Source organism: Rhinoderma darwinii, chromosome 4 (genome assembly GCF_050947455.1).
Source record: "Rhinoderma darwinii isolate aRhiDar2 chromosome 4, aRhiDar2.hap1, whole genome shotgun sequence".
Lineage (NCBI taxonomy): Eukaryota > Metazoa > Chordata > Amphibia > Anura > Rhinodermatidae > Rhinoderma > Rhinoderma darwinii.
The window spans coordinates 227966233-227980556 of NC_134690.1; the positions used below are offsets into that span (position 1 = coordinate 227966233).

Here is a 14324-nt window from a genome sequence, read left to right on the forward strand (position 1 = left end):
TCCTTCCCTCTACCAGGACATTAAAAATGGCTCGTGGCTGGGTCTTCCAGCGCGACAATGACCCGAAACATACAGCCAAGGCAACAAAGGAGTGGCTCAAAAAGAAGCACATTAAGGTCATGGAGTGGCCTAGCCAGTCTCCAGACCTTAATCCCATCGAAAATTTATGGAGGGAGCTGAAGATCCGAGTTGCCAAGCGACAGCCTTGAAAACGTAATGATTTACAGATGATCTGCAAAGAGGAGTGGGCCAAAATTCCATCTAACATGTGTGCAAACCTCATCATCAACTACTAAAAATGTCTGACTGCTGTGCTTGCCGACAAGGGTTTTGCCACCAAGTATTAAGTCTTGTTTGCCAAAGGGATCAAATACTTATTTCTCTGTGCACAATGCAAATAAATATATATAATTTTGACTATGTGATTTTCAGGTTTTTTTTTAATATAATCTATCTCTCACTGGTAAAATTAACCTAGCCTAAAAATTCTAGACTGTTCATGTCTTGGACAGTGGGCAAACTTACAAAATCAGCAAGGGATCAAATACTTATTTCCTTCACTGTATATATATATATATATATATATATATATATATATACACAGAATCCAAAAATACAAGACAAAGAAAGGCCCCATGGAGTAGGGCTGAAACGTCGCAAGTGGTGAAGTGATCCTATTTTTGCTGCTTTTTCCCCGTTTTTTTTCAAATATATATATATATATATATATATATATATATATATATACGCACACACACACACACACAGTATATATACAGTAAATCAGCAAGACATGACCATCGTATCCTATTCATAAAATATGAGATTATTTATCATCATTCCGTTCCTGCTGAAGGGATTTGTACTATTGGCTGTAAGGGCATGACCACACATGGCGGAATTCCTCCGCAACTGTCCGCATCAATGCCGCACAGAATCTGCGTTGCAGATTCTGCAGCGGATCTGCACAAAATGTGCAGAAAATTGATGCGGACTGGCCGCTGCGGACTGCAGGAAAAGTGCTTCCCTTCTCCCTATCAGTGCAGGATAGAGAGAAGGGACAGCACTTTCCCTAGTGAAAGGAAACGATTTTCATACTTACCGGCCGTTGTCTTGGTGACGCGTCCCTCCTTCGGCATCCAGCCCGACCTCCCTGGATGACGCGCCAGTCCATGTGACCGCTGCAGCCTGTGCTTGGCCTGTGATTGGCTGCAGCCGTCACTTACACTGAAACGTCATCCTGGGAGGCCGGACTGGAGACAGACGCAGGGAGTTCTCGGTAAGTATGAACTTATATGTTTTTTTACAGATACATGTATATTGGGATCGGTAGTCACTGTCCCGGGTGCAGAAACAGTTACTGCCGATCGCTTAACTCTTTCAGCACCCTGGACAGTGACTATTTACAGACGTCTCCTAGCAACGCTCCCGTCATTACGGGAGCCCCATTGACTTCCTCAGTCTGGCTGTAGACCTAGAAATACATAGGTCCAGCCAGAATGAAGAAATGTCAAGTTAAAAAAGCAAGACGTATCCGCAGCACACATGACATGTGCATGACAGCTGCGGACTTCATTGCGGAACTTTGAATCTCCATTGAAGTCAATGGAGAAATTCCGCCATGAGTCCGCCACTGCTCCGCAACAGACAGAGCATGCTGCGGACACCAAATTCCGCTCCGCAGCCTATGCTCCGCAGCGGAATTGTACGCATCGTGTAAACGAACACTGCTAATTTAAAGTGAAAGTCAATGGAGAAACGGCTCCGCTGCGGATTAACGCTGCGGAGTGTCCGCAGCGGAATTTAAGTGGAATTCCGCCATGTGTGAACCCGCCCTAAGACATATTGAACCCACTGGAGTGTATTAATTCAATAGACACTGTGTTTATAGCCTGGAAAGTGCTCTGGGCAATTTCATCTGCAGCTTAAAGATAATGGGGGCTGTGATTCAGAAATGGTGGTCTTCTCACCACAGAACGGCTAATCAGGGCAAGGATTCGCATATTAATAGCATGATGATAGAAGCCGGTCTAGATAACAATATGTTCTTTGCCTACACTGTAAATCAGTCAAAGATGACAATAAGGGTATGTGCACACGATTAACAAAATACGTCTGAAAATACAGAGCTGTTTTCAAGGGAAAACAGCTCCTGATTTTCAGAAGTTTTTTGAGCAACTCGCGTTTTTCGCGCCGTTTTTTGCTACGTTTTCGCTTCATTTTTACGGCCGTTTTTGGAGCTGTTCTTCATTGGAGTCTATGAGAAAACGGCTCCAAAAACGTCCCAAGAAGGGTCCTGCACTTCTTTTGACGAGCCGTCATTTTACGCGCAGTATTTTGACAGCGACGCGTAAAATGACAGCTCATCTGCACCGAACATCGTAAGACCCATTGCAAGCAATGGCCAGATGTTTGCCGACGTATTGGAGCTGTCTTTTCAGGCGTAATTCGAGGCGTAAAACGCCTCCATTACGTCTGAAAAGAGGTGGTGTGCACATACCCTTAGAAGGAGCTACCAGCTGCAAGCAGAAAGCAGAATAGTCTTAGTAGACAAATCCTCATTTTGTAATAATATGAACTGGGGCTCATTGGTTGCTGTATGGTATAGGGTTATTTTGCTCCAATGTCACTGCTGCAGACAGTCTACTTGTGAATTGTTATAGGGCTGTATGAGTCGCAATGATATGTCACTGTTGTTTGCAATATTCTGGCATATTTCAGTTGGTGGCAGAGAAGACTGTATATAGAACAGTAATAAATGTGGGTTCATTTTCCTGTATTACAGCATTTTGTTAATGCTCTGCATAAGTTGATAAAGGACAATCATTAAAGGGGTTATGTGCAACCCTAATTGAATAAAAATAGAATAGCATGTTCATAAAAAACAATGATCCTTAGGGTATGTTCACACGACAGCGTCCGTAACGGCTGAAATTACGGGGATGTTTCCGCCTGAAAACATCCCCGTAATTTCAGCCGTAACGGCATGTGCAGGCGCTTAAACGCCGCATCCATTACGGACGTAATTGGCACTGCTATTCATTGGAGTCAATGAATAACGGCTCCAATTACGGCCAAAGAAGTGACAGGTCACTTCTTTGACACGGGCGTCTATTTACGCACCGTCATTTGACAGCGGCGCATAAATATACGCCTAGTGTGAACAGACAAACGTCTGCCCATTGCTTTCAATGGGCAGATGTTTGTCAGCGCTATTGAGGCGCTATTTTCGGACGTAATTCGGGGCAAAAATGCCCGAATTACGTCCGTAATTAGTGCGTGTGAACATACCCTTACAAGTCTGTTGTATAAAAAATGTTTAGCTGTTCCCTCCCATATTGACCGCAGACTTAATAGGGCTTTCTGTACCGCGGTCATATAACGCTGTATAGAGGTCATGAGACCTTGTCACATGACCATTTACTCCAATAGATCTAGTACTGTATTCATAGAACTTATAGGACGATAATGATTATTGTTTTTGTTTATAACTAAAACCACCAGTTTGGACCAATAGAAGTGCATTGATTGGATTTACAAGTCTAGCACTTCTGAGTAAATGAGCTATTGAACAAGAAAATGCATTTTCATCAACGTACATAAACAATATTTGCAAAATTTAGAAGAATTTTCTACATGGAAAATCATTTCCATCATTGCAGATATCATGTAACATATGTTTGTCTATCAACCAGCAGCCTGATAATGAATATTGTAACCCTAGTTGGATCTGTGGCAAATTGACCTATGTACTGTATGGCCTTCCTAAGGACCAGGTGTTTGGTGCTGAGGATGAATTAATATGCAGCAGTTTTATCAGATGTACTTGTCTTTGAATGGATGTTTGCCATGGTGCTTTTTTTCCTATGACCTTCTGAACAATTTCAACATGTGTTTCCAGCGCACGTTCACTTTGAAATGGCGACTACACATCACATTCCCTCCCAGAACCTGTCATTCTCTGCTCAGCTGGTTAATGCATTGTAAACGTGCTATTTATCATGGCATTTTATATAATGTAAGTAAATGTGATGCCTTACTGTATAGTTTCATGATCACTGGCAGTGCACATTGCTGTATAAATCCGTTCCCTGATAACAACTACTTTAATAACTACACTGTTCAAAAAAATTAAGGGAACACTTAAACATCACAGTATAACCCCAAATCAATTAAACTTCAGGGATTTCAAGCTGTACAATTAGGGAGAATAAGCGGTTGTGAATCAATTTCTGCCTCCATTGGTGCAAATGAAATTGACAACAGGTGACCTAGAGGGGCAACAGCAAGACAACCCCCAAAAAGAGAATGTTTTTGCAGGTGGTGGCCACAGACAATTTCTCTCTTCTAAGGGTATGTTCACACGAGTGCGTCCGTAACGGCTGAAATTACGGGGATGTGTCCGCCTGAAAACATCCCCGTAATTTCAGCCGTAACGGCATGTGCAGGCGCTTGAACGCAGCGTCCATTACGGACGTAATAGGCGCTGCTATTCATTGGAGTCAATGAATAATGGCTCCAATTACGGCCAAAGAAGTGACAGGTCACTTCTTTGACGCGGGCGTCTATTTACACGCCGTCATTTGACAGCGGCGCGTAAATTACGCCTCGTGTGAACAGACAAACGTCTGCCCATTGCTTTCAATGGGCAGATGTTTGTCAGCGTTATTGAGGCGCTATTTTCGGACGTAATTCGGGGCAAAAACGCCCGAATTATGTCCGTAATTAGTGCGTGTGAACATACCCTTATTCTTCCTGATTGATTCTTTCCTAGTTTTGCATTTTGCAAGTGTCCTTGTCACTAGTGGTAGCATAAGGCGGTAACTGCAGCCAATTCAGATTGCACAGGTAGTCCAACTGCTCCAGGATGGCACGTGCCGTCGCAAAAAGGTTTTCTGTGTCTCCCAGCACAGTCTCAAGAGCATGGAGCAGTTTCCATGACACACTCCATTACACGAGGAGTGCTGGACAGGGCCGTAGAAGTGCTTAAATCCATCAGCAGGAGGAGCAATGCCAGAGCCCCACAAGCAATGCCAGAGCCCCACACAATTACCTTTAGTGGGCTACTAGTGTGCATGTTTCTTACCAGAAATAGATTTCATGAGGGTAGCATCAGGGCCTGTTCTTCCTGTAGTGGGTCCGGTGCTCACAGCCCAGCACCATGCAGCTTGATTGGCATTCGCCAGAGAACACCAGAATTGGCAGGTTGGCCATTGTTGCCCCATTCTCTTCACAGATGATAAAAGTTTCAAACTGAGCACATGTGATAGACATGAAAGAGTCTGGACACACCATGGAGAATGCCTGCAGCATCATCCAGCATGACCGGTTTAGCGGTGGGTCAATGATGGTCTGAGGGTGGCACAAACCTGATAGCCAAGGGTACCTTGACTGCTGCTAGGTACTGGGATAAAATCAGACCCTATGTTGGTTCAGTGAGCTCTGGGATCCTCCTGGTGCAGGACAATCCCCGGCCTCATGTGGCCCGAATATGTAGGCAGTTCATGGATGACGGTGGCATTGTTGCCATTGACTGTACCTCACATTCCCCAGACCTGAATCCAATTGAGAATCTCTGGGACATTATGAATCAGTGCATCCGACGCAAGTAGCACCACAGACTGTCCAGGAGCTCACTGATACCCTGATCTAGCTGTCTCATCAGGAGCATGCCCAGACGTTGTCAGAAATGCCAAGTGTCACATTATGAGTTTCCGTAATGAAATTCACGCAAATTGATCCACCTGTGATTTCAATTTTTGACTTTGATTTTCAAGGTGATTTGGAATCCAGCCCTCAATTGGTTGTTTTTGGTTTCCAATTACCTTTGATACATCATTTTTTTCTCAACGAGTTACACAATTTATATCAGTAAACATTTTCAACTTGAATATTTTGTTCATCAAGATCTGATGTTTGAATTAAGTGTTCCCTTAATTTTTTGTGCTTTGTCCTTAAATGTAAAGACTAAAATAATTCAGCTTTCACCATGCCTGGTACTTTATATGGTAAGACCCCTGATGATTTTCTGTCAATAAATCCAGAGGCTAAAAACTCACCGTGACCTAGTCCTTCTTACACAGCTGCGGGTTTGCTACAATGTTACTTTGTAGACAATGCCCAGTGAGTTAAACACATCAGTAGCAAAAATCTCATGTTCTGACAGAGGATTGCCTAGACTGGATACAATTATAACTCCCAGCTGTGAGAAGTAATAGCTCATTGACAGCAAGAAGAGGTCTTGAAATGGTGAGAAATAGAAACACAAGGAATGTTGGAAAGTTGCATAGCTTTTCTTTAACCCTTTAATGACCAGCCTATTTTAAACCTTAATGACCAAGAAATTTTTTTTAAGTTTTTCCATCGTCGCATTCAAAGAGCTATAACTTTTTTAATTTTGCGTCAACATAGCTGTATAAGGATTTTTTTTTTTGCGGGACAAGGTGTATTTTTAAATAGCACCATTTTGGGGTACATATAATTTATTGATTAACTTTTATTAACTTTTTTGGGGGGTAATAGAAAAAAAACAGCACTGTTGCCACACTTTTTTGCGTCCTAAATTTACGCCATTTACCGTGTGGTATAAATAACACAATAACTTTATTCAGCGGGTTGTTACGATTGCAACGATACCAAATTTATATCGATTTTGTATGTTTTACTACTTTTACACAGTAAAATCTCATATTTTTCAAAATTATTTGTATATGTGTCTCCGTATTTGAAGAGCCATAACTTTTTATTTTTCTGCCGATGCAGCTGTATGAGGGCTTTTTTGTTTGCGAGACGACTTGTAGTTTTTATTGGTACCATTTTGGAGTACATGTGACTTTTTGATCACTTTTTAACACATTTTTTTTTTTAAGGCGGGATTCACAAACAGCAATTTTTGGATTGTTTTTTATTTTATTTTCTGTGGCGTTTGCCGAGTGGGTTAAATAACGTAATAACTTTATAGTTGGGGTTGTTACGGACGCAGCGATAGCAAATATGGTAACTTTTGACATTTTTTAATTTTTTTATAATAAGGGTATGTGCACACACACTAATTACGTCCGTATTGACGGACGTATTTCGGCCGCAAGTACCGGACCGAACACAGTGCAGGGAGCCGGGCTCCTAGCATCATAGTTATGTACGATGCTAGGAGTCCCTGCCTCTCTGCAGGACAACTGTCCCGTACTGTAATCATGTTTTCAGTACGGGACAGTAGTTCCATGGAGAGGCAGGGACTCCTAGCATCGTACATAACTATGATGCTAGGAGCCCAGCTCCCTGCACTGAGTTCGGTCCGGTACTTGCGGCCGAAATACGTCCGTCAATTACGGACGTAATTAGTGTGTGTGCACATACCCTAAGCAGTTTGTAAGGGGAAAAAGTGGGTTTTTCATTTTTTTTTCACTTTTTTTTATTTATTAACGTTATTAAACTTTTTTTTTTAACTTTTTGTTACCAGTCCCACTAGGGGACTTCACTATGCGATCGCTATTATAATAAACTGCAATTCTTCTGTATTGCAGTGTATTACTGCCTGTCCGTGTAAAATGGACAGGCATCTGCTAGGCCATGCCTCTGGCATTAACTGGGGCAGACCTGGGGGCTTTTGTTAGGCCACCCCGGCTGCCGTAGAAGACACCGACACAATGCGATCACACGCAAGATGCCGGTGGGGTGAGAGAGGGAGCCCCCTCCCTCTCTCCAAAACCACTCAGATGCGGTGCTCGCTACAGTAGCTGAGTATAGGGAGTTTTAATGGCTCCCTGCCATATTTATTTATGCTGATGCAGCGCCGTAAAAAGGCTACTGCATTGGAATAAAGCCCGTTAGTGGCCTCCGTAAAAACACTATGGGGCGGTCACTAACGGGTTAAACCATGAATAACCTTTGTTGACATAAAACGAGAAAAGCAGTCTGATCATGATCTAGTGGAATCTACAGTATAGAGACTAGTAGGATTACTTAGTTAGTTGTACTTACTAGATGATACTGAAGCCACATGGCGCTATGACATTATGTTGCTATAACGCTCTTCTTTAATCGTTTATTTAGACCACTTTCACACGGCAGTATTTGTCAGTATTTTGGACCAGTATTTGGATGCCAAAACTAGGAATGGAACATAAACAGAAAAAAGTATAGTGGAAAGATTTCCACCTCTACCATGTTATGGACCAATCCTGGCTTAGCAATACTGATGCCAAACACTGACCTAAATACTGTTGGGTTAGTGAACCCTTAATGTCATATAACCACTGTATGAGTGCAATCACACACGGCAGATTTTGTTGCAGAAATCTTCTGCGACTGAAAGTTCCATTCATGTAAATGGGGTTGTTTCTGCTGGCAGGTGCATGGATTTCAGATGAATGGAACTGATTTTCAGTCACTGAAAATTTCCGCAACAAAATCTTCCGCGTGTGACTGCACCCTAAAGGAAAGCCCCAGTCAAGAATGAGAAGTTGACTATCACATAATGTTTTGGTGTTTCTTCCCTTCTCATTGCAAAGACATTATGTTATCTGTATTCACTGTTACCATGGTTCATATAGATCCCTATGTTGTAGCCGTAATGGCTGTTGTCCCCATGACAAAAATCTACCTCTAATAGTATTTTCATTCCACTACATAGACATCATATGGACATCATGAAACAGCTACCCAGCACCCAGTGGAAGAAAGATTAAATAAAAAAAATGTGAGTTGTAAATGATGCAACATGTGACATAACATAAAAAATAAGGCATTTATAAATTACTATACTGTTTTAACCTTTGATCACCAATTTACAGCATGTATAGCAATATATTCTAAATAATGTTGAATATCTTTGTAAATACATTGTTACATTGATCATGAGTTTCATCAGATGTTATAGCCAAGAGCTGCATTCACAGTTCTGCTTGTTGTCATTGGAAACAGTTGACAACTTCTGTGCAGAAAGTGATCCTGCAACCAATAGTGGAAGATTTCACTTCTGAATCCTGCAAAATTGTGAATGCAGCACTGGTATAATGCAGGCTGTATTCTATATGTGAAATGATATTCAAAAGTGGGCATAAACTTTAAAGCGTACCTATCATTGTAGGTAAATTATTAGAATAAGCCATCATGTTTGTGTACATGAGTAATAACAATATTGCTGACCATAATGTTCCCTGTATCATGTATTTTTCTGTAGTTATTTTCTACATTTCCATTTATTACAGCACTTTTGTTTTTTGTGTGTGTATAGATACAGTGTATATGTGTTTCTCTAGATACTTTGTTATACCATGCATGATGAAGGAACCTAAATATATCGAAAGCTTGCTGTTTAACATTATTTCTTTTATTTCAGTTATTAGGCTCCATTCACAGGACAGGGTCTGAGTGTCGGCCGATTAAAACGGCCGTTTTGGTCCGTTTTTCTCTGTAGATAATTCCATACACTGCCTTCTGTAGATAATGCCACACACTGCCCTCTGTAGATAATGCCACACACTTCCCTCTGAAGATAATGCCACACACTGCCCTTTGTAGATAATGCCACACACTTCCCTATGTAGATAATGTCATACACTGCCCTCTGTAGATAATGCCACACAGTGCCCCCTGTAGATAATGCAGCACACTTCCCTCTGTAGATAATGCCACATACTGCCCTCTGTAGATAATGCCACACACTGCCCTTTGTAGGTGCCACACACTTCCCTTTATAAATATTGCCACACACTTCCCTCTGTATATAATGCCACACACTGCCCTTTGCAGATAGTGGCACACACTTTCCTCCGTAGATAATGCCACACACTGCCTTCTGTACATAATGCTGCACAATGCCCTCTGTAGATAATGCCACACTGCCCTCTGTAGATCGTGCCAGACTGCACTGTGTAGATAATGCCACACACAGCCACCTGTAGATAGTGCCACACAGCCCCCTTGTAGGTAGTGCGACACCCCCCCTTGTAGATAGCATCACCGTAGATGGCACCCCCCCTGTAGATAGCGCCACTGTAGCTCCCTGTAGAAGCGGAATCTCTCTGGCACGGGAATCCCCGCTTCAGGAGTTGCCCCTGATATCACTGTCCCTATATGGATAGTGACGTCAGTGACTTCTCCAGCTACAGTGGCGCTATCTATGGATGGGGGGTGAGTGCCATCTATGGTGGGTGCCATCTACAAGGGGGCTGTCACACTACCTAAAGCAAAAAAAATCTATGAGAGCTCTGTGGTCTGGAGAACGGCCCAAAATAGGCCATGCTCAATTTTTTGACGGCCCCGTTTACCGGGCCGTCAAAAAAATCGGCCATGTGACTAGCCCCATTTTGTGTCTATTGTTCTTACTGCGGTGGTGCGATGGCTGTTAAGTAAATGGCTGTGACACGGCTGAGTATCCCTGTCGTGTGAATGGGGCCTTAGCTATTTTAAAGGTATCATAACTGCCATACTTATGTTCTGTTATTGAGAGCAATACCACTTTTTTCAACTGGCTAACATGTTATCAAACATTTTTTCTTCTGCTTCTTTATGAGACATGAGAACAGGCAGCAAGTCTGCAAACCCCCTCTTGTCCCACAAATACATCAGCAGCAGAGTGTTTAGGACATTTTAAGCATTGGCGCGACATACTTACTAGAAGATGCTACGTTCAGCAGGAGAATTGTGAAAAGACAGGCCCCCTGTCCTTTCCTCTCTTCCTCTCACACACTCTCTCTGTGGGGTCCAGGACTACACCTAATATTACATTTAAAAAATCTAACTGGTGTACCCCGGCTTCATCCACCTCTACGGGAAGAGGCAGGGTTTGCAATGTACGAGCTGTATACATTGTGTTAGCCTATAGACCACTCTCAGTTAGAGAATTATTGAATATTAACAAAATTAATTATAGTCAAGACAGACAGGACAAGCATATACAACTATTGCGTGCTCCAAAACGGTAATTAAAACTAAAGGAGAGTTCAACTCATCCCATATACCTTACCACTTTTACTTAGATGCATCACTTAAAAGCAAATTAGATGAGGTTCTAGATCTCAGTCAGTCCCCTAAAAAGCAATATCCTCTTTGGCCAAGTACATCCAATTGCTCCCCATTTCCTATGAATGTTGCATTTCGGGTGAATCTTTAATGTGAAATGAGGACAATAAGAGGATGAACATTAACGTTATAATATCATATATTTTAAAATAAGTAGCTTCACTTTTTATCATACTTTAAGTAATGCCAAAAGCAGTTATATTTTGCTTCTCCCAAGTAGCACTGTATTTTACTGTGGCAATATTTGTAAAAGGTTTGGTTTAGGAGGCCACACAAGTTGGAAGTATCCAACTAGTTGACCACAGATTGCAGAATAACAGATCTGTTCATGTCTAACTTGTTACCCATTCAAGCACAGCTTAACAATTCATTTTTTAAGTAAAGATTTAAATTAAAGTTCCTTAATTTATTAACATAGGCTCTATATGAAGGCAATAATAAAAGCTAGTATCTTTACAATATATCTTTTTTTGCAGTTTTCACTTATTTTTTAGTTCATTTTTACTGCAACATAAATCATTTGGACTGTACCTGGAAAAAAATAAACAAACTGCTGCTGATGGATTTCTTATTCATGTGTGGCATGTTCCATCGGACTCCGTATGTACGGAGCTATGCTTCTAGAGCAGAAAATCTCCATACACATGAAGTACACAGAGGCTGTATGACTCTATACTAAAGGTGCCAGTGAGCATGAGCCCTTATGTGTCTCTAGTAGCCTGTGCGCATAATATTATCCTGCTGTGAATAGGCTGATTGATTCATCAATACAATATGGCCATTATAATATTTCCACGGCAAAAATAGGATGAAATCTCTGGCAAAATCTGCATACAGTATGTTACATTCATATTTTACTGCAGATTTGGCTATAGATTTCTTCGTTTACATTGCAATAGATGAAATTGGTGGTAAATCTGGAAGAAAGTTGCAACAAATAGGTCATCCTGTGGATTTGAATATTTATATCATGCCCTCAAATCACACCATTTTTTTCAGCAACATATGAATGCGATTTTCTAATACCCTATGCATCCCATATCTAATGTTAATTCGAATGTTTTGATGCTCATGTGTAAAGGTGATTGCAAAGGGCTATTATTGTTACAAATTGTTAGTTTACGATCAGTCGTAACCATAATTGTTCAGTGTAAATGCAAAAAGAGATCAATGATAAACGATCATTTATTCTTGTTCTAAATAGATTGTGAACGCATAAAAATAATCACCATCGTATCAAGTAGCAACTTTTACAATGCATATGTCTGCCTAGTGGATGTCTCTCTCTCTCTCTCTCTCTAGAGAGAGGGAGAGAGAGTGTTATCACTAAGCAACGATGATGATGCCTGCTGGGCAGAGGAGTTTTCTCCTCGATGACTTCTCTATTAGAAATGTCCTTTAGATATTTTTAACAATTTTTTAATCAATCGTTTTTCGGGTGTTTGAATTGGCTCTCACTAAGAATTAAATATAAGTTAATGTACTAGTGGGCCTTTCTGCAGACAATAATATGAATAAAATAGAATCATAATAGGATCCATCAACAGCAGACTGTTCATTTACTGAAAAGAGTAAAAATATATTTAAAAATAAATTCAAGTATTAAAAAAGCTATGAAGAAATCTCACAAAAAAGTCAATGGGTTATTTGTGGACACACTTTAAGCAATCCCATCAGGACTCAGGTACACGGTTGCCAATTTGCTGAGAACTATATAGCCAATATTAATCAAAGCTACAGTGTTCTTTTAAGAACACCTTCCAGTCTCATCATTACTGTACTGGTAATTTATTACTCACAACTTAATGAAAGTCATATTTACAAGAAAAGGAAAGCCATAGCCCTTAAATGTTCTAAGTGTGTTATTGCCCTAAATTGCCAGTTACATCTGCTTGGTCACAGTGCTACAAATCTATGCAGATGACTTAGAACTGCAGTTAAATCTTACAATAAAATAATTACAGAAAATGTTATCTTGCAGCACTGAGAAAATCTTTATTGGACATTCTCCAGCAGAAGTGCTGGTTCAGCCTAATTAGTGGTAGATATTAATAAGGATTTATAGAGCTACTGACCATGGCCCGCAGCTCAGAAAGAGCCTGGATTCTTCCTTGTTAATGTTTCCTGCTACTATTTGCTCCAACAACCTCTATTCCATGCATTAAAAACTCCTTTGTTCTAGCCAATTGATTGGACCACAGGACTATAGCGATTGGTGAGGAATCATGCTGGCATTAAATGGCTTCAATAAACTATAGAGCATGTACAGAGACATTAGGATTGTCAAAAGTTCTGGATAATTACTGATAGAAAATGTAGTTCTGGGAAGGTTTAAAGGGTTATTTCCATCTTAGACATTTATGTCATATCCACAGGATAAGCCATATATGTCTGATAAATTCGGGACCCAGCTCCTATCTCGAGAATGGCAGTCCTCTGACCTCTCCTTTACCTGGTGAGGTGGCTGACGCATCCAGTCGGATACTCAGTGGAGAGTTGGCCAGAGTTGCAGAAAGAGCAGAGCTCGCTGTTTCCGTATCTCCCATAGAAGTGAATAGGTGTTACGGAAACAGAGTAGCATAGGTGGTGATAGGGTTTGAGGTCTGGTTCTTGAGATAGATCTTTTCTCAAAGTTTTTTTGGCTATGATGTGCAATAAAGAATGTAATCGATTTTATTCGGCTTATGCTGTACAAAATATTGCACACAAAAATTTGCAGTACTAAAACCAATAATTGATGACTAAGCATGGGCCAGTCACTTGCTAAGATGCTAAGTCGTTCAGTACAAATATAAATATGTATGTGTACCTTGTTTAAAATGCTGTGCTCAATTTTCTTTGCATGTTCTTTCATTGTCTACTTGCGCTTGTCATTCCTCATTTTGCTTCTGGTGCTGTTAACTGTGTGAATTTACTTGCCTACATTCATATGTTTGAAGTCTTTAACGGACCTGCCCTCTGACAGGGAAGTTATTATAGCCCCCCATAGGGTTGTTAACAATTAGTAGGGCTCCCCTTCAGGCCAGCCGCATCAGAATGGAGTGGGCAAGCAGATGCTGGTGAGTGACATCACAAGGTGTGCCTGCTCCAATCACTTAGACTGTACTGGCGTCTATTACGTGTGTCAGCACAGTATTAGGCTATTACTTCTCCCCATATTGTCACTAGAGGAGAGCAGTACACTCAAAATCACAGAGACATTTGTCATCATTACCACCGCCGTCAACAAACAGTAGTGGGGAGGACCGGAGCAACCAAATTGGAATGCCAGGGGATCTATCAAGTGAGTAATGGCTCTT

General features: G+C 41.1%; 1 protein-coding gene across 5 annotated transcripts in view; it reads left to right on the forward strand.

Annotated features, from left to right (window-relative positions):
• The window catches only part of SOBP (sine oculis binding protein homolog), a 202653-nt gene that overhangs the window by 8361 nt on the left and 179968 nt on the right, over positions 1 to 14324 (forward strand). For 3 of the 5 annotated variants that reach the window (XM_075862235.1, XM_075862230.1, XM_075862231.1), the window contains one exon: positions 8633 to 8698. The exons of the other annotated variants lie outside the window; for them this stretch is intronic. In XM_075862235.1, coding sequence (XP_075718350.1) covers positions 8633 to 8698 — 66 coding nt within the window. The remainder of the gene's footprint in view (positions 1 to 8632; positions 8699 to 14324) is intronic. 5 annotated transcript variants of the gene reach the window in all.